Consider the following 19,851-nt stretch of genomic DNA (forward strand, 5'->3'; position numbering starts at 1 on the left):
TCAAACAATCACCCACCTTATCATCATCGTGTTTGATTTCCAGCAGTACTTTGAGCTTCTCCAGGTCGTCGGAGCTGTCCTCAGCAGAGGTGGCACCTTTGGTTGCCATCCCTGAAGTGGCCCCTCCGGAGGCTCCCGAAGGAACCGTCAGCGGTGTCAAGGTGAAACCCAAGTCCACGTCCTGCTTCCAAAGCACCTCGATCAGGTCCATCTCCTGCAAAAATAAAAGGAAATCGACAAAACAAACAGATTAGTTCCATTCGCTGTTTAGACACAGACACGGCGTGATTCGTAGTAGTAAATACTATATCGATGACGACAAAGCTTTTAACAGAACCTGTCGATTGTGCCTCATCGTGCTCACTAGTAGTACGGGACGACGTCGTTTCTCGTTCGCTGCTCGTAGATTAAAAACTACACACAAATTATCCTAATCGCACCGATCTCTTATCGCTCCTAGACACCTAGATTCAAAATCCAAATTTGAACAGTCTTTGGGCGGTGCAGTCAAGTCGTTGAATCGCTCGTTCGCTCCTCTCTTATGAGGTAGATGTTGGGACCGATTCACGCGGCACTAACGGACGTCTGCCGATCGGGACCGTTCGGATGTTGATTAAGGTGAAGATGAATCGAAGCCATACCTCAAATCTTCAGGAGCAAAAATCTGGAGAACCAACCATTCGTTCAAGCTGAAAACTTGATGGATTAGTTACTCGCTGGTGGTGATCAATCGATCAAGTTTCCAGCATGAACGGATATCTGGTTCACCAGATTTGTGCTCTCAAAAATTCCAAGTATGGCTTCGATCAATCTTCACCTTAAGCTGAACAATCAAATAAGGTAATGTTCGCGTTTTTGATATCTTCGTCGAATCGGTGTGTTCGTTTCCTAGTCGGCGGGAAAACAATTATAAAACTGTGACCGAGTGCGATAAGAGCTGCGTTATCACTGAATTTTCTCCTAGGCTGGAAGCTCGTCGGTCGCTACAATACAACGACCACTATCAGCGTCTGCTGCTGATAACGGGTACAGGCGATGGCACAGCGCCATCACCGGCTTTGATTTGGAGGTGCAACGCAATTGTAAGGAATATTGTTTCAAATGTTGTTCAGGAATTTAAGGGTTGTCGGTGGATGGAAAAAAACTTGCTTGCAATGATACGTGAAACTTGTTTGGGTAATAAATTATAAAATGAAATTGCATCCGAGGAAGGGTAAATGGTTAAGATTGGATCACTTTTCTGATCGATTTCCTGGCTCAAAAGATGGAAGTCCCATAATTTTCAGAAGATAATTAAATCTATCATTGATCCTTAAAAAAAGATTTGTTTCGATTGTGGGAAAATATGCTAACGTTGAATAAAAGACTCAAAATTTATTGGTGAACTCGTTCCTCACAATTTGTTTGAGCCGCTCCAATATCGATTTTTATAACTTATTCTCAGAATGTACGTAAAAAATCATTTCCGGTGTTCAATCATTAGCCGAATAAACACACAATCGTATATGATAGCATATAAGCAGACATAGTTCGTTCTCATTTGATTTTGAAGTACGATCAAAGCAAGCGATGAAAAACATCCTATCTTTATCGGTTCATGATCGGCAATATGGGGATCTGCACAAAAAGCTATCTCTCTTTTTCACTCCTTCATGAAATTTGTAAACAACAAGGCCTGTAAACGTCAAAATCTCGTAAAAAATTAAAACAGTGCAAAGCCCCATATCGCAAGTTGTAACGAGCTTGATAAATAGCAGCAGAGAACGAGAGCCCCAAAGAGAGCGCGATAATAAAACCCGTTTTTCTTGCTTGTTTACCATTGTGCATAGGTGTTTTATTTCACTGCCATGATAAACAATTTCCGAACATCGTACAGTAATAGTGCCTTCCAGGTTTGGGGCTTGTTATGTTGGGTTTTATTATACACTGTTATTCCCCCGATTAAATCAGAGCTGTAGCAAAATATGATAAACAGACTGTCATGATGTGTTGCGGATCATGATTGTTACAGAGAGCGATAAATGAGAGCTATTCTCAATTTTCTCAGAATTCAACCCCTGTACAAAAGTGGAGGCGATATACGTACATTTTGCATGCAGTCCTATGGAACGTGGACGTATATCGCCTCCAGTGTTGTCCAGCTTTTTGCATGAATTTTTTTTTTGAGCCGTGACCTCGAGCCTGTCACTCTCATCTCCCTTCTTTAAACCGTTACGCAATTTGTGGGCGGCGCCTTATGCACTGTCATAAACGATTTTATGTTTACTGAGAAAAATCATGTAAAACGGAACGCATAGCTTGTTCAAATTTGTGATTATTTTCCCGTTAGCGTGATTTGCTGCCTGGCGAATTAGAGGACTTTGTCGCCAAAACAAGAACACATAACATGCCCGTCCAACTTGCATCTTTGTTTAGTACTAACGCTTTCAACTGCATGACCCGGATTTTACGATATCGAGAATCCATAAACGGATATCTATCATTTGGATCCTGAGAACGCGATCTCCGTTCATGCGCGCTGTAAAAAAATAATAATGTACCATAAACCGAGGGCAAATTGATGAATTGATCATTATTTCACAACTTTTTGTTGTATTATTCTTTGGAATTGAGAAAATGTCAACTTTGTTTCGCCGAATCTAGGCGCTGTTTTGTCGATCTCTAGGCGAAATTGATCAACATATAACATACATGTTTAAGAACAAAAAATGCCTTAACTACTAAATGTTTGTCCACTGATTCAGAAAATGACGTTCTTACAACTGGTGTATTTCACCATTTAATTACAAAGAGAAAGCAACCTAGAACGACTAGACGTAGGCAATTTCCCTTGAAATAAGCACGTTTTCCGAGAATAAACGTGTTTGCGATTAGAAAACTATGTTTGTTATGCTCTATGATTTCAAAAACGCGTTCAGTAGTTCTCACTTAAGCTTACAAAACAGTTCATACACTCAAGTAAGTTTGCATATAAACTTAGCACCAGCGAATTGTTTATTGTAGTACTTTTCCAAAAGTATTGATTACACCCAAAATAACTGTGAATAACTGTGCAAAACTAACCTTATAAAAATGTTTAAAATCAGCATTAGACATCTATGAACATAAAACATTACAATTCTGTGCTATAAACAAGACATTCTGCATCCTTGGTGGAATTTGCTACTTGGTACCAACCTGATCAATTTGACCCCGGATTACGGTATGCAAAGAAACAAACGCCCCTCAGTCAACAATAGAGCTCTGAATGAGGAGTCTGTTTCTGTTTTCCAGCGATATTCTGTTTTCAAGGTGGAATAAATTTGTTTTCAAGAAATATGCGAGATGAGATGCAAACAATTTGATTGATTTGATTTGACTTTATTAACGAGATTTTCAGCCCTGGGCTAGTTCATCTCGGGACCAACGGCTTTACTTCCCTTCCGAAGGAAGTCGTCACTATAACTTTTTACGTCATAAGTGACTATGTCGGGGATGGGATTCGATCCCAGGTCCTCGGCGTGAGAGGCGAGTGTTCTAACCACTACACCAGGTCCGTCCCCAAACAATTTGAGCTTCAAATACAGTATTGGACAAAACATTTGCAACTTTTTCGATTTTCCATATAAAATGACCTACATTGGTAAGCTAGATCTTAATTATTTATAGACCGAATCAAATGATATTTTCACAGAACATAAGATATAACTTCAATTTTTAATTAATTCTTAAATATTTGTTTCAAATGACGAGTTTATAAGTAATAAAGGTTTAACTTAAGCGTGCTTCCAGACACATAAATGATCATTGCTCAAAAACGGCTGCACCAAATTGCTTCATTTCTTCACCATATATTCTCATTAATTTACTATTTCGAAGAGTAAATATCCGAATACGATAAAAAATCTGTAGCCTGAGATAATAACGTGGTTTATTGCTACGCGTCGGTTCCCCAAGGAATTTCTGGACATCTCCGGATGCTGATAAGCAATTATCAATATCGACACAGACTCTAAAACTAGAAGAGTTTTTTTGAGAACTTGTGAAAAAATGGTGCAAAAATTTCAAGTAACAAAAACGTTATCGACATTTGAATATTTTTTTGACGGTAAAAAATGAAGCTGCCGGTAGAGGGGTTAGTTATGTCATTTATAAAAAAAACTTCAAAAAAATCACTTTAGTCAAACCGTTACTGCTTTTGAACTTGTGATTGGAAAAATCATTCAAAAATATATGTTAAAATCTAAGTTATGTCTGATATTCTTCTAAAATTTCATTCAAATCGGCCCATAAATAACTAAGATATAGTTTACCAAAGTTGGTCATTTTGTATGGAAAATCGAAAAAGTTGCAAATGTTTTGTCCAACACTGTAAATATTATTGAATTTTTAGTAGATTTAACAAAATTTAAGCTGGTTCTCATACTGATGAAAAATGCAACTTTGTACTGCATTTCCTGAATGCCTAGTTTTTTTTCGAATGTTACAAACACTGCAGAGTGGTTTGTACCCCGTTTGACATAAAGCCGTTTGACATAAAGATCATTTGGCATAAGGTCGTTTGGCAAAATGAGTGATTTAAAATGAGCAGATTCAAACACAATATATCATATATAATTATTGATTTCTTCTGCACCTTTGAAAATTGACAAACTTAATTGTTTCTTTGAATATTGGAATTTTTACTGAAATTGCTTTTTACTGAAATTGGCATAACCGAGCACATAGCAAAAATGTCTGGCTAGTTATCAGCAGACTTGATCACAAGGCAGTGACAACAAATGCTGAATGCAGTTTGGGTTGAGTTTACATCGTAATGTTTTAACCTAAGCAGACTGAAAAAAACAGTCAATTTAAAACAAAATAAGAAAATGAATCCAATTAAATTGTGTTTTCAATTACATTATCAACTCTAGTTGTGAAGAAAGTAGGTTTATGAATTACTGAAATATTCAGGAACAGGTTTTTAGTGTTTATTCAAAACCATAACTATATTAAAGTACATAAACTAATGGAATCAAACTTGGTAAAAGAAGGGAAAATTTACATATATGCAAAATATTGAAAACACTGATCCAAAGGCTTATTATTGCACCATTATTCAAAAATAACCTGCACTTGAAATCATCTTTTTTTGTTTAAAATATTTAAAGCATTAATGCCAAAATATATTCATACAGCATAATTTGAACGTTCCTCTTGGCATTACGTCCTCACTGGGACAAAGCCTGTTTCTCAGCTTAGTGTTCTTATGAGCACTTCCACAGTTATTAACTGAGAGCTTTCTTTGCCAAAGTTGCCATTTTTGCATTCGTACGTCGTGTGGCAGGTACGATGGTACTCTATGCCCAGGGAAGTCAAGGAAATTTCCATTACAAAAATATCCTGGACCGACCGGGAATCGAACCCAGACACCTTCAGCATGGCTTTGCTTTGTAGCCGCGGACTCTAACCACTCGGCTAAGGAAGGCCCTAATTTGAACGTACAACACTTTTTGAGGAGTAAATTTTAGAAGTAAAGTCCATTATAAAGTTTAATTTTGGAAGTGAAAAATCCGCTCAATTTTGAACGAGGATAAAATTTGCAATTAAACTAACAATTTTTCAAGCATATCTCTGAACAAGATCCAGTGTTTGTAAAAGTTAAATGTATGTTGAAACATCAACAGGTTTCAAAACAATGATTATTCTAACAGCAAGGCTTGAAAGAATGAATCAAACAGCAAAATAAAAAACATATGGCAATACCACTCTAAAGAACAGTGTATATTTAAAGAAGGCAAAATTAATCAATAAAAATTAAATAAAATTGGAAGCAAAAACAATTGCACTATAAAAATGAAAGAATAGTAAAAAATGCGCTGAGTATCATCGGAGTAACTGCAGCAATCGAAATCTCATTATTGTTTTTTTTATTGCTGATAACTTGGGTAGATTAGTGTATTCGATAGTTACTCTTATTCCAGTAGGAACTTCAATATCAGCTTCAGCTAGTTGTAATAAATAAAATTTTCGTTACATAATATTTCGAAAGAACAACCAATATTTGAAATTAGGGTATTTTGTGATAAACATATCAAAAGCTTCAGTGCCGAAATTTGTTCTGATAGCACAACTCAAAACAATAATTTATATTTGCAAGAAAGGCAATCTCTTGGTAAATAATAGTATACAATGCTTACAATATTTTGGGAATTTCACATGTAAGTGACCCATGATTGACTATTAGCAAAATTTATGTACTACTCAATTAAAAAAAATCTGATGTCGTCAGTGGAATACAAAACAAAACAAAAGAAACGTGAAAACAAATGTGACCTTAAGTATTCCTTGGTTTCAGACCGTAATGCCAAATAACCTACCACCAAAAAAGTGATATTTAGCGTATTTTTAACACTTAGATATATAACTTTTCTAGACACATTTCAGCAGCTTGCTTTCTTTGGCAAAGTTGTTAGGCACAATCCATATTAAGTAAATGGTGTAGAAAAACAGGGCAAAAATGACTTACCATTAAAAAAGTTCACGTTTTAATAAGCATTTTCCCAGATATCCATTAGAATTTAGAATGCCTTGAAAGCTATAACATCTCCACAACATAAGAAGACCACACATTTCTATATTTGTTTTATTCTTGGTATTACATATCGCACTGGAACAAATCCAGTTTTTTTAACTTATTGTTCTTATGAACACTTCTTATTAACTCTCTGAGAACTTTCTTTGCCAAAGCACGATGATTCGAGGAAATTTTCATTACGAAAAGATCCTGAACCTACCGGGAATCGAATCAAGATTTTTCAGCATGACTTTGTTACGAAGCAGCGGACTAAGGAAGGAAAGCAGCTAGTTGCGATATTGCAGTTTATACTGTTTTCATTCAATTAGCCACAAAACTGGCTCTGCCTATTGATAACTTAATTAGTTGAAACTAAGAATAATAAAAAATATTTTGGAAATTACATACAAAATGGTTAAATAGCTCCTGCATTGCTTGTGATTTTCTTGCCTGTACCAATAGTTGTTATCAAGTGTTCCTACAGTGGAATATTCCACAAGAAAAAAACATATACAGAAACTATTGGAACAGAAATTAAAAATATACCACCAATAGAGAAACAGATGGAGGTGTCATTTTGCAATGAAGAACCGTTGATTATTTTATTACTTATTATCATTATCGGTCAAGAAGTGTCTTTGAAAAATGAAAAAAAAGTGCTTTGATAGAAACAATAAATTATCATAGAGTTGAGTTCGTTCAACAAGCATCATTCGGTATTATTCAACGATTGCATCATTACCAAAGGAATTGACAATATCAAAGGAATTGACAAATTGTAAATCAAAGAATTGATTCGAACACTTCAGTGACACAAGCACATCAAAACCTGTCTCGAGTTTTGACACACTTGTATCACACAAAATATCGATTAAGCCCCCACTACAAAACGCATGTGCAGTAAAACAAGTCCACTAGACCCAGCAACCTGCTCCGATACGTTCAGCAAAATAAATACAATTAATAAAAATTAATCCCATTCACGTTTGGACATCAATCAGTCTGCAGTTCAACACCGCCAACAATAAACGACGGCCGCACTTTGCCGCCAGCAACAAAAACCCGACCCGAAACAGTCGAAATCGATACACCTCGCTCTCTGTCGAGAGCTCTTGTCGGTTCCGATCGGATTCGGGAGGTTGATGTTTTGCCCGGTGCGGACAGTTTTGTCTATTATTAGCATCAATTTTTCGCTATTGGCCCCATCAGTCATCATCGCATCGCAGTAGGCCCCCTCTCGAAAGCGGAATAGTAAACGAAAGCAATAACCTCTCTATGAGCTCTCCAGTAGGCGACAAGAGAAAGGAGGGAGTGAAAACGCGGAGTGCGGGCCACCTCCTCAAACGAAGAAAATGAGCTACTTGAGAGGTTAGCTTTAATAGGCTCCAAATTAGACAGATTAAAATTAAATAAATATTTAGGCAGTGGAACTGCCTGCAGTCCCCGAGTGGTCTTTGCAGTGCAAGCGGGGGACACTATGCTGCACACTCCCCGCGATGGATCAAGTTCGATTGGGTGTCCTGCTCGCACCGTCACTCGTACGTGATTAATAACAAAAGAGCTTAACTTTATACCCCCATTCGAGTCTACGAGGACCGAAACTTCGCGGTTGACCGCACATAAGAGACCCCTGCCCGCAACCATTACCCAGAAGACCAACGCGTGGAATGGTTTCACGCAACCATTAAAATGCGGCAACAACCGCAGTAATCCATCATTTTAGGCTCCTCCCTCGACAGTGGGGGAGAGAAAAAGAGCGAACAAGAAAAGGATGCTTTTTTGGTATGCGCAACGACTACGAAAATCGACTGCTAATGGATATGGTGTTATACATAAACGAAAGAATAGAAAGAGAAGGTACGATACTGCAGCATAAAAGTCGAAAACATAAAAAGCGAATACATAACAAGTAGAGCCGTGTATTGGTGGTAGTCTGCTAAAGCTCTCTCAACACTCACTCAAGAATTGAACACATTGATCCAAGCAACCTGACTCGAAGCTTGCACCCGAAAGCTCCCGTTCCCGGTGCGTTGCTTTGGAGATGGAAATTGTGTGAAATAAAATCGATGCGAACGGTAACAACGCTTTCTTTAATCAAGTGGGTGTTGGTAAAGCAGTGACTGAAAAGCTAGCGCTAAACGAAGCTTTCGCGTTTGAAAAGCGCTCGTTTTGCTAAAGAGGGCAGCAGCGTGAACTGTGCTGAGGTTATCTAAGCTTACGTGAAAATTACACGTGTTCACAGTATCATCCAAATCAGTTACCAGATTATCATACATCAGCGACACTCTCACTGCAAGTCAACGTCATTAATCAAATGCTTATCAACAATCGATGCACAACCTATCAACAATTAATTAATCTCCCATTAGTTCGACATAATCAGATCTAACAGATCGTCAACATTCCACTTGATCGCTTGTAGCACCGAGCCGCATGGCATACTGCGACCGCATTCATCGATGAAAGCACCGATTTCAATGTCGCACAGCATGCCTTGCATGCTTTCCGAGCGCATGAAGCAAAGAAACGCGCCTTTTCTCGAGAATCTTCCTATTCTCATCGAAATTGTTGTAAACATGCGGCATTCTCCGTTCGTTAACACTAGGCAACACTGGTTCATGCACTTTAACTAATTTGAAATAAATACAATGAATTTTGGGGACCTTCCATAGCCGTGTGGTTAGAGTCCACTGCTTCAAAGCAAAGCCATGCTGAAGGTGTCTGGGTTCGAATCCCGGTCGGTGCAGGATCTTTTCGTAATGGAAATTTCCTTGACTTCCCTGGGCATAGAGTATCATCGTATCTGCCACACATCTGCCTCTCAGTTAATAACTACTTATAAGAATAGCTGAGAAGCAGGCTCTGTCCCAGTGAGGAAGTAATGCCAAGAAGAAGAAGAAATGGTTTTAACTTTTCCTCACGTCGTGCATCTCTATTCAAGAATCAACTCTAATTTTGAACAATTTTCAGACAGTAATGATCGTAGTAAAACATAAAATGTTACTATGATATACAGTATTTGGTCATTGTTTTTTTTTTTCTTAAAAACGTTAGATATTAGAAAGATATACACCAAAAATAAGAAGTTCACATTGTCTATCAAAAAATATAAGACTTTTAAAATTTCCTGATATTTTTTTTCGAAAAATGTTACAGATTCGTGATCAGCGGACTACAATCTATTGAATTTAAGGCAAATGATCGGAAAAAAAGTTTAAATTTTGTCGCCTACTGTAATTTGCGGTCAACCACCAGAGCAACAAATAGTTGCTTTCTTCTGCGGTGTACCGCATGGCGTTTATACTCGTCGGATCATTTATCACCATCTCTGGTTCTGTGTCTTTCGAGAATCACATTGCACTTGACATTAGAAACGACGCAGAATGAGAATCTTTCTACCTTCATTGAAAAATGACACCATCAGAAGAAAGGTCACTTTCACTGCGTGTCCCTTCTAGTCGCCGCTTTTGCGTGCCCACTTGGACTGTATCTAGATTCATTAATCAACACACGACTCATCATCTATTCATGTCCATCGAGATCCCATTACAAGCTAATGTCAAATATCTATTTAGAACGCTATATTGCGCCGAAGAGGAAAACGTTGAGGGTGGTACCTCTTGAGGGTTTTTCGGAACCCAAACAAACCGTTTGTCTTGTATGGTCGTGTGTTTGTTGTGATGCCGCCGACTCTACACAGTGTGCAATACTGAATCGATCACTCGGTATCATTAATTTACTTTTCGAACTGACGAGGAATGTTGAATCGATCGATCGAATTGTTTGCATTTGTTTATAAATCCACCCACATGTGAAGTGCACGCGGTTGGGGGTGGTCCATTAATTACGTAAGGGATTATGGGGGGAGGGGGGGGTTTGAGATTTCTTATGCGTCATACAAATTATTTTTAATTTTCATACAAAAAATCTTATCATGGGGGGAGGGGGGGGGTCTGAAAACCGCCAAAATTGTCTTACGTAATTAATGGATCGCCCCTTGGCTGTGGCTGTTTATTAATAATATCTACAAACACTGCAGAGGTGCAAGTGCATTGTAAAAGAATCGGAACAAAGCAATTGCAGAAGAAATAACTTGTTTGTGTGAATTCCGATAATGGCAAAGTAGGCGTTGAGAAGGTGCACCATGTGCTTTAGCACGATAATTTCACGCACAGATCGATGACAGTGCAAATTTTGAAGTTTGTATAGCTTCATATTGAGGTTTGTTAAAAAATTCTCACTAATCAACTTATCAAATCTTTTGCTACAAGAAAAGGTATGACTTACTTTCTTAACTATGTGAATTGATAGAGCATTTTATCAGCAAACCACCCACTTTTTAAAAAAAAAAAAAAGTCTTGTTATCTGAAGGATATTTACAGTAGTAGCTTTAATATTTATTCAAGGGATTTCATGGATACAGATTCCTGTAGGTGTTCTAAAGCTTTCTAGGATAATTTCCAAACGAATTTCAGATGACGAATTGGAGTATTTTTAAGGGATGTTCTGAAGATATTCTCAGTTGAAATCATTGTAGAAACTCTTCGGCAGCTAATCTACAGCCTGCGATAACACGATTAATTGCAAAAGTTCATGCATGGGGTTCGCGCCTTTAATCTACTGTAGTGAGGATAACAACATTTTTTGCGAGCTTCAAGTCAATTACAATGGCCATTCTTAGCACTGCCTGCAAGGAATAGTTTAGAGATTCCCTTGAGGAATAAAAAAAACTATTTTTTCTTCTTGGGATTTTTTTATATAGATTCCTGTAGGTGTTCTAAAGTAATTTCTACAGTAATTTCCGAATTAAGATTCCCTTATATAAGGTCTTAAAATCCTCGGAGGAGCTTTGGGTGTATTCCTGGAGATTGCAATCTTTTTTGTTTCATTTTTACTCACTGGGAAAAAGTCTGTTTCATAGCTCATAGTCTTATGGGAGTTCCCAGTTCCCAAAGCTTTTTTTTTTTTTTGAAAAAGTTGCATTTTTTGGCACAATGATACTCCATGGGTAAGCAAGTCTTAAAAAATTCCGGTACCACAAGGCCAAACATTTACACGAAATTCGTTTGATGATTCTAAGATTTCGCTAAGGTATTGAACAACATTTCGTCGGACAACCACCAGATGTCTCGATAGAAATCCGGCAAGGATCTTGTGAAAAAATCCAAAAAAGAGGTATATCCAGAATCATACATGAAACCCGTTATGAGTCTCTACATTGATACACCAAAAACTTATACAGGATAGAACTAACCTGGGAGGGAGAAACCAATACAAAATTTATGTACGTCATAGTGAGCCGAGATTCTGCTGTCACAAACTGTCACTGTGAGCCCAGATCTCAAAGAATGGACAAACATGAAAAAAGCGCGTAATTGATCAAAATATATTTTTGCATTTCAACAAAGTTGACAACAATCGGTTGAAAATGAATTCCTGCACACCCAAAAGCAATGCCACGATAGTACCTTTTAATTTGATCGAATATAAAGTACTGAAACACGCATCTTTTTACACTTTTCTAATCAAAATTAAAATTAAATGCGTTTCAGCTTTTCTGCAGGGATTTGTGACTGTTTTTCTAAACAACCCTGTGAAGATTTTCCAAAGATCTACTAACAGTTTAGACAGATTACTACTAAGTTCTTGATCTTATTAGGCATCTGTCAAGGATCATGCAAGTAATGCTCTCCACTTTCCATCACTGGTTACCATAAGTAGGTCAACCGGCTTGACGCAGATCAAAATTTTGCCACTAATCTTATGAGAATCTTGTTGCCAAAGTCCGTGTGAATTATCAAAACATCTTGATAAAATTTCGTTTAATTTTCTCAAGAATCTACCAAAGATGTCCTCTAGAACTCGTTAATGATCTTGCCAAAAATGCTTTCAGATATTGTTAGGAAGTTTTCGAAGATCTTGCTTTCGAGAAATCTGCAAATTACTTAGGACGAAAGATGGCAAAAATCAAAACAAGTCTTCTAGACAATCCCCAAGAAATGTTTCGAAGATCTGTATTCTAGTATGCATAGTAAGTATAATATGTAGGCGTTGTGATTCAGAGCAACCACCAGTTCAGAACTTGTCACATTGTCGTTCCAATAATTGATATTAAGATTTCCGTCGGGTAACACAGATTAAACAAAATATTCTTTCCGCGTGTCCCATAGATCACATTATGTGTCTCTAGTGAATTTGGAGCTGAATCAAACATGTTCCAATTCGTCACAATTTTGGTTTAAATGTCGTCTGAAGTTTAAATGAAAATTCAACTACGATTTATTATTAATTTTCGTAATGCAACCCATCATGCATATAAAATAGGACTTTCAACCATTGTATGACAAATAGGGCAGCATCCAATTGTTAGGTAACGCTGAAATTGTTGGCCACCTCCTCCCCCTTCGTAACGCTTTTTGTATGTTTTTTTTTTTCAATTGAATGAGTCGTAACGCTTAAGCCAACCCCCTCGAGCGTTACGTAATTTGTGGATGCCGCCTAGTTTGATTGAAATTGCACGATTTAATATCAATTTAATCGAATTATTGGATATGCTTGCAGCCTATATTTGACTATATACAATACTTTTACAAATCATCCAAAAGTGTCTTTTCAATAACGAACGTATTACAATCTTCGTTGAAACGTATTCTCTAGGACCTAGAAACTATAGTAAATTAAACACATAAGTCGGCATGCAAATTGACTGAAATTGATAAATAATGCAATTTATCGTATCATTATCTCAAAAACCAATCGTACATGCTTAATGTCATAGAATACAGTGCTGTTCTGAATAATAGCAGCGCATGTCGATTTTCATACAAAATGCTCAACTTTGACATGCTGTAGTTTTGTTCCCTTTCAAGCAATCGAGCTGAAATTTTCTCCACAGAACTACAAATATGATCAATTTTGTAACTACAAAATTTCAGTTTTTTCTGAGTCCCTGCCGAAAAGTGAGACACTAGGTGAAATTTTTCGAAAAATTAGCAGTTTTTCATTTTAAAATTTTTCTTCTGCAAATATTTTAAACATTTTCGGTTTAGGTGTATGTTTGATGAGTAGGAGGAGATTGCTCCAATGGTAAGTGATATACATTTTAAAACTATAATGTCAAGCCGAAATTCAAATTTTTAAAACTGCTATTTTTTCGAACAATTTCACCTAGTATCTCACTTTCCGGCAGGGGCTCAGAAAATTTTGAAATTTTGTGTTTACAAAATTGGGCATATTTGTAGTTCTGTGGAGAAAATTTCAACTCGATTGCTTGAAAGGGAACAAAACTACAGCATGTCAAAGTTGAGCATTTTGTATGAAAATCGACATGCGCTGCTATTGTTCAGAACAGCACTGTATATTATATGTGCAATCTTAATCTATTGATAACTGCCACTATCGAACAATGCTTACTACGACAGCCCTTCGTCCGTGACTAATAAGGATTTCATCAAACTCTTAGCATGACTAGAGGCATCTGCCAAGCATTTGTTTTGCGACAACAATTTCGCCATGAATTTGTCAATGACATTGCCAGGAGTCTAGTATGGCAAATCCAGCATGAATCTATTAGGATTTTTTTCGTTTTGAAAAATTTCTGCACCGTAAAACCTGTGGTAAAACTATGGGGTTTCGAATAAGGTCGATTGGTATAGTGGACATTTGGTATAGTGAGAATTATATGTCTTCTTTAAAATGCTACCTGTTCTTGTATGAAACGGTTTTATGCGAAATGTCCATTATGCTTAACGTTCTTATGCGAAATATCCATATGCGGGATGGACAACCCCCGCCAAAACTTGTTCTAGAAATCGATTAAGGATCTTGTTAGTCAATTCTGGAATGTCCAGAAGAAAACGACAAACAGTTTAAAGAAAAGAATAAATTAGGTAACTTATTAGGAATTTATATCGCTATAGAAATACAGTTGACTTTCCACTTTTCGATATTCAAAATTTGCGATGCGTCAACCCTGATGTTCCGGCTACCTTGAACAGAACTCGTGAGATATTTACCAACTACAAGTACTGTAAAAAAGATCTTTGCAATCTTGCGCAGAATCTCGCAGAGACTCGTTAAGTATTTTTACAGGAATACATCAGAGAAAAATCCCAGAAAAACGTCAATGGTTCTGTCTGCAATTCATATACATAATTAATAATTTTGTCATGGACCAGAAGTGTCAATATTGGCCCTAGCATCAAAAGAGTTATATAATCTAGTTTAAGATATAAAAGGGTTATAAGGACTGTTCATTTTATAAAGTGGACACTTTGGACATGCAATATCTTTTTAATTTATCAATGAAATCGAAATCGGTTTTCTGTACATCGTTCGACTAATATTGTATAATGCTGTGGTAATAAAAAAGTTACCAAAATAATATGATTTCACACTAATAAGGCACAACGTTTAGAACGGTCGATTTTTGGAGGTTATCAAAATCAAGGATTATTAAAAATCGGCAGGAAAATTCGACAATTTATATTTTTTATTTTCAAAAAATGGTTGTACTTAGAAAGCATCATAAATTAGAAGCTTGCTAAAAATATCAAGTTATTTTTGGAGAAGCAATTTTGCAGATATCATAAAATCATTTTTTACCATTTTTTTTAAAGAAAAATATCTTAAATTTGAATGGAACTGATATGAGTAGAATCTTAAGGTTTAAAGTACGTCCAGACGGAAGTAATAATATAGTATTTATAATAAAAATAACTTACGCCTTCATAGAGTTGCTGATTTAGTCCCCACGTCATATTTTAAGCACAATAGAAAAACAAATAATTTATTTTCAGAAGACCACTCAAAGCACAATGACAATCATCAAGATTGGGAACACTGCTTGAATTAAATCAAATTTATTTTGCATGTATTATTTTTAGAATGTGTTATTCTGAGACTACCTATCAAAATATTTTGAGAAAAACGCTTACAGTTTGCTCTAGATCGATAAACATGCGTATATAATTTTAAAAGTATGGGATTTTTCAATAAAACGACCATAAAGAGTAAATTTGGTACCCAAGAATGCGGTTAAAACTCAAGATTTTGCTTTTTTTACACATATATAGTTTCTTTAGTAATCTAAACCAGTTTTGAACACGCTTATTACTTTACTTTTTTGCTGGTAGTAAAAAGATGGTGTATCAGCAAATTTGACCATAAGGAATAGATCACTAAAGTGACTCAGCGTCAGGAACTGATGGAATATTATTGATGTTTTTAAAAGCTCTACCTTAAGTTGAATAGTAAAGGATACCAATATACAATTTGTTCATTAAATTTAGGATTTTTTTCATGCGAAAAATAATGCTTAAACTTGACGAACAGTTTTTCTTAGGAGTTTTTGCAAAAACTATTTAGTTCTTCAACCGAAAGCATTTTGTAAGTTTCTGTATTTTCATAACATTGTAGAATAATAGTTGAACGATACACGGAAAACCGTTTACGATTTCGTCAATAAATAAAAAAGATATAGCATAAACAAGGTGTCCACTTTATAAAATGAACAGTCCTTACGGATAACGAATAACGATCGAAACACAGGTGCCCCTAATCTCCTAAATCGTGCCACCACAGCTGCTAAGTGCTAATCCACGTCGACACATCGCCATATATGACTCATCTAATTCTCCCGCATTAGGTTGGTTTCACCTCGTTTCATGTTCGTACGTACGTTTGCTTGTTTGTTTGTTGTCCCTTGCTCTAATGCCGCTCGCTAGTGTGAGTGGGCGTGAGAAAATTTTCTGTTTTCGATATCAAACCGCGGAAAACGCGACACGCAAAGTAGGCCCAAGCGAGGCCCTCTTCGTCGATCGATCCTTTGTTTACCTACATGGCAAATGCCGCACCGCAGGCCACTCAGCCAAGGCCAGATGTGACATTTCGCGTGTGCTCAACAAAGTATAAAACAAAGCAAGCGGGAAAAGGTTGTGCGAAAAATGCGAAAACAAATCGACGGCTTTTCGTCGAAAAATAGTATCCGCCGCGCGTCGATTTGGTGGCGTCTTGCGCACTAAGGGATATTTTGACATTGTAACTGGGCAAAAATATTTCATCACGTTTTCCGCATTCTTTATGTGAAGTTAGTTGTGGCACAAGTTAAGAACGGTATTTCGATGCATTATACACATACATATAACCAATAATCGGTATTGTGAACGGAAGTTACTTTGAACTTTTAGAATTAACAGGTTCTATCCTAGTGAAAACGTAAAGCCAAGAAAAAAAGAGATGCATGATGTTATCTCAAAACATGAGCGAATTTTGTAAATGAATTTTGGCCAGCTAGAATCGCTAAAAACCCTTTAGTGCAACGGTTGCAAGATGCGCATCTTCTCTTCGGTGAAATGTGAAATGAACCACAAACAGAAGCAAAGCCAGCTAAAATTCTCGGGGATGGACACTCGCCTTGCAAATCCACGCACACACACGCAAATACTCGTACGCCCTCGGCCAGGGTCAACGTATTTTATTGAGTGCATTTTGCATCGCGTTCCTCCCAGCATCCGCTCTCACCTATCGTGTGGGAGGGTTTTCCCCGAACGCAGCGAAAGGAGCAAAAAAATAACATCGAAAAATTTATTTCTGATTTGTTATTTTTTCTCGCATCGCCGTTCTGCATTTGCCAGGAGTTCATGACTTTTGCTACCTACGCTAAGGCAAACCAATCCACAAACAAACTGCGCCATCGGTTTTCAGCTTTGACTTCTCCAAACCAAACTGGATCGCAGACAGACAGAAATAGGGGAACTGGGGGTGAAAAGTCTATATGGGCAAGAAGTGCCTCCCTTAGTTTGAACGAACGACGTGTTTTGGAACGCCAATATATGTTTGTGTTTTTGTTTTGCAGAAGAAAATCGTAAGAAATGTTCCATATCACCAGAACAGCTGTTTCAATTCAAATGGTAGCAGATGGAATGTCACGCTTAAGTTAAATACAAATGGAAACCTTACAAATGTGCATTATTCGTATCATTGAACAATAACATCTGATCAAACGTTGGGTGTTATGCCCCCAGTTCCCCTATACTGTGGAGCCATGGAAGCCGGGGGAGATTTCCCCCCAAGGCGAGGTGTGACCAATTTTGGAACACGGTGAAGGCGAACTTGCAGCCAGTCGTCGGCGCAGAGGATGTAATAATATATCAAGCCCAGATGGAAGGCAAAAGTAGGTTGTTTACATCCAGTCCGTCCATCTTCGGCCCTCGGTTATATCCTCGCGGCGCAGCGCCCCTTGTAAGGAGTGTGAGGAGCTGGAAGGACGCACCGATGATGGAATTTTACAAGGTGCAACTGGCTGCGCTGCAGCGTGTCACTGAGTCGCGTTTCCGCAGTGGTCTAAAATTGAACGAAATAGTTTTAGCTATAATTTCAAAATCAATTGCATAAAAAAATCATATGTCATTTTCAAAAATTATCCTAAAGTCTAAATGATCGATTTTTCTATGGAAAACGCTCATTCTACCAAACTGAAAGCATGTACAAATTTTAATACAAATCGAAGATGGTCGAGTTCTGTGACTGAACGATTTTACATGGAATTCGTCAATATCAGGAAAAAGACTCAACAGAAGATTAAAAATAATTTTGGAAGCTGCTTCTCCGATATAGTACTAATGAATCAAACAGAAGTTGAAAGATTGGAGCAAATGTCGAAGAAAATTATTAATAATTTTAGACAAAAATCGTTGCAATCTTTTATTGCTATGATAAGTTAGGTTATGTTTATATAAGTAGGTGAATTCAGTTCTCCTGTCAAAATTCTGAATTGCTACGGCAAATTAAGTGTAATATGTTATAAAAATAATAGCCTAATTTGGTTTTACTGGGATAATAGTGTTGTTTAACACAGAACACCTGGATACAAGTAATGAAGGTAAATAATGGTTGAAATTGAAATAATAAAGCAGAAATTTAAAAAAATCTAGCAGATGAAACAAGATTTGAAAATTTTGACGTAGGACTACGCCTTTAATTCCATTATTTAGTTATTACATTGGGTTACATTCAATTTCGATGAATTTCAACTGAGACCACTGAGCACCGTACTGGCGATGATGCATCTCGATTCATACCTCACGAAACATCTGTTAATGCAACAGCAGCAGCAACAGGAGTTGCAACACAGACAGATGAGATCAGCTTGGTTTCAAAGTTTCGTTGTTGTTTTCCTTTTCAATTTTTACCCCGCGAAACGGCTCACCAAATAAGAGGTGCAATGACGGACGACACGGTTGTCATTTTCGTCCGGCGGTTTTGCGTGTTCTTTTTATTTTGGACAAAGAGAATTTCGCACGACGGCGACGAGCTTCTTCTTCTTTTCTGGCGTTACGTCCCCACTGGGACAGAGCCTGCTTTTCAGCTTAGTGTTCTTATGAGCACTTCCACAGTTATTAACTGAGAGCTTACTATGCCAATGACCATTTTTGCATGCATATATCGTGTGGCAGGTACGAAGATACTCTATGCCCTGGGAAGTCGAGAAAATTTCCAACCGAAAAGATCCTCGACCGGTGGGATTCGAACCCACGACCCTCAGCTTGGTCTTGCTGAATAGCTGCGCGTTTACCGCTACGGCTATTTGGACCCCGACGGCGACGAGCTATCCGGTTCTAAAATGCACTTATATTTACATTCATTGCGCGCTCGTAGCGCGAGAGGCGGCCGATGAAATGCAGTCAGGTCGGAGCTCACCGCGCGCTGCCGCAACCACTCTTACGCAGCCCAATGCACACATATGGCGAAAAAGAAGGTCGATGTCAATTAAAATGCTTTACCGCGCGTAGTTATTATTTTTAGGATACGTGGAATCCAGGTCGAACGGACATCCTTTCGGTTCGGTGAGGAGTTCTTTTTGTTTTGGAAGGATGGAATGCTAGGTTTCGTCGTATTTCATACGAGCGGCCTCCACCGTGTCATGAAATAAGAAACCAAAGAACTTCCAGAATATTATGAAGGTTCTTTTTTGAATGAGCTGATCTATTTCAATATGGAATAAGATCAGGGGCAACGTGTTTGGAAGTTAAAGCAGATTCAAAGTGAATTTCCAATAATAGACTTGCTCTTAGACTACTACTATTTTTTGAAAATAATTTCTCATTAAGGCTTATCTGCGTGAATTGATTCTCGCGTAACTTTTCAAAATAACCAATGTAGCCATGAAATTCTCTCCTCTCTCCATCTCTTTTGATTATAACGGTGCAATACTAAAGGTATTTGGAAAGTTTTTTACTATAGAACGAAAGATAATGTCTTAGGCTAGCGTTTCATACAAAAACGCAAGAGAGGTGTTTAATGTGGTTAGTTAA

General features: G+C 37.4%; 1 protein-coding gene across 5 annotated transcripts in view; it reads right to left on the minus strand.

Annotated features, from left to right (window-relative positions):
- LOC5565942 (segmentation protein cap'n'collar) overlaps positions 1–19,851 on the minus strand; it is a 255,950-nt gene that overhangs the window by 162,337 nt on the left and 73,762 nt on the right. For all 5 annotated transcript variants that reach the window (XM_021838214.1, XM_021838215.1, XM_021838213.1 and 2 more), the window contains exon 3: positions 17–214. In XM_021838214.1, the coding sequence (XP_021693906.1) occupies positions 17–214 (198 nt within the window). The remainder of the gene's footprint in view (positions 1–16; positions 215–19,851) is intronic.

This window comes from Aedes aegypti, chromosome 1 (assembly GCF_002204515.2).
Source record: "Aedes aegypti strain LVP_AGWG chromosome 1, AaegL5.0 Primary Assembly, whole genome shotgun sequence".
NCBI lineage: Eukaryota > Metazoa > Arthropoda > Insecta > Diptera > Culicidae > Aedes > Aedes aegypti.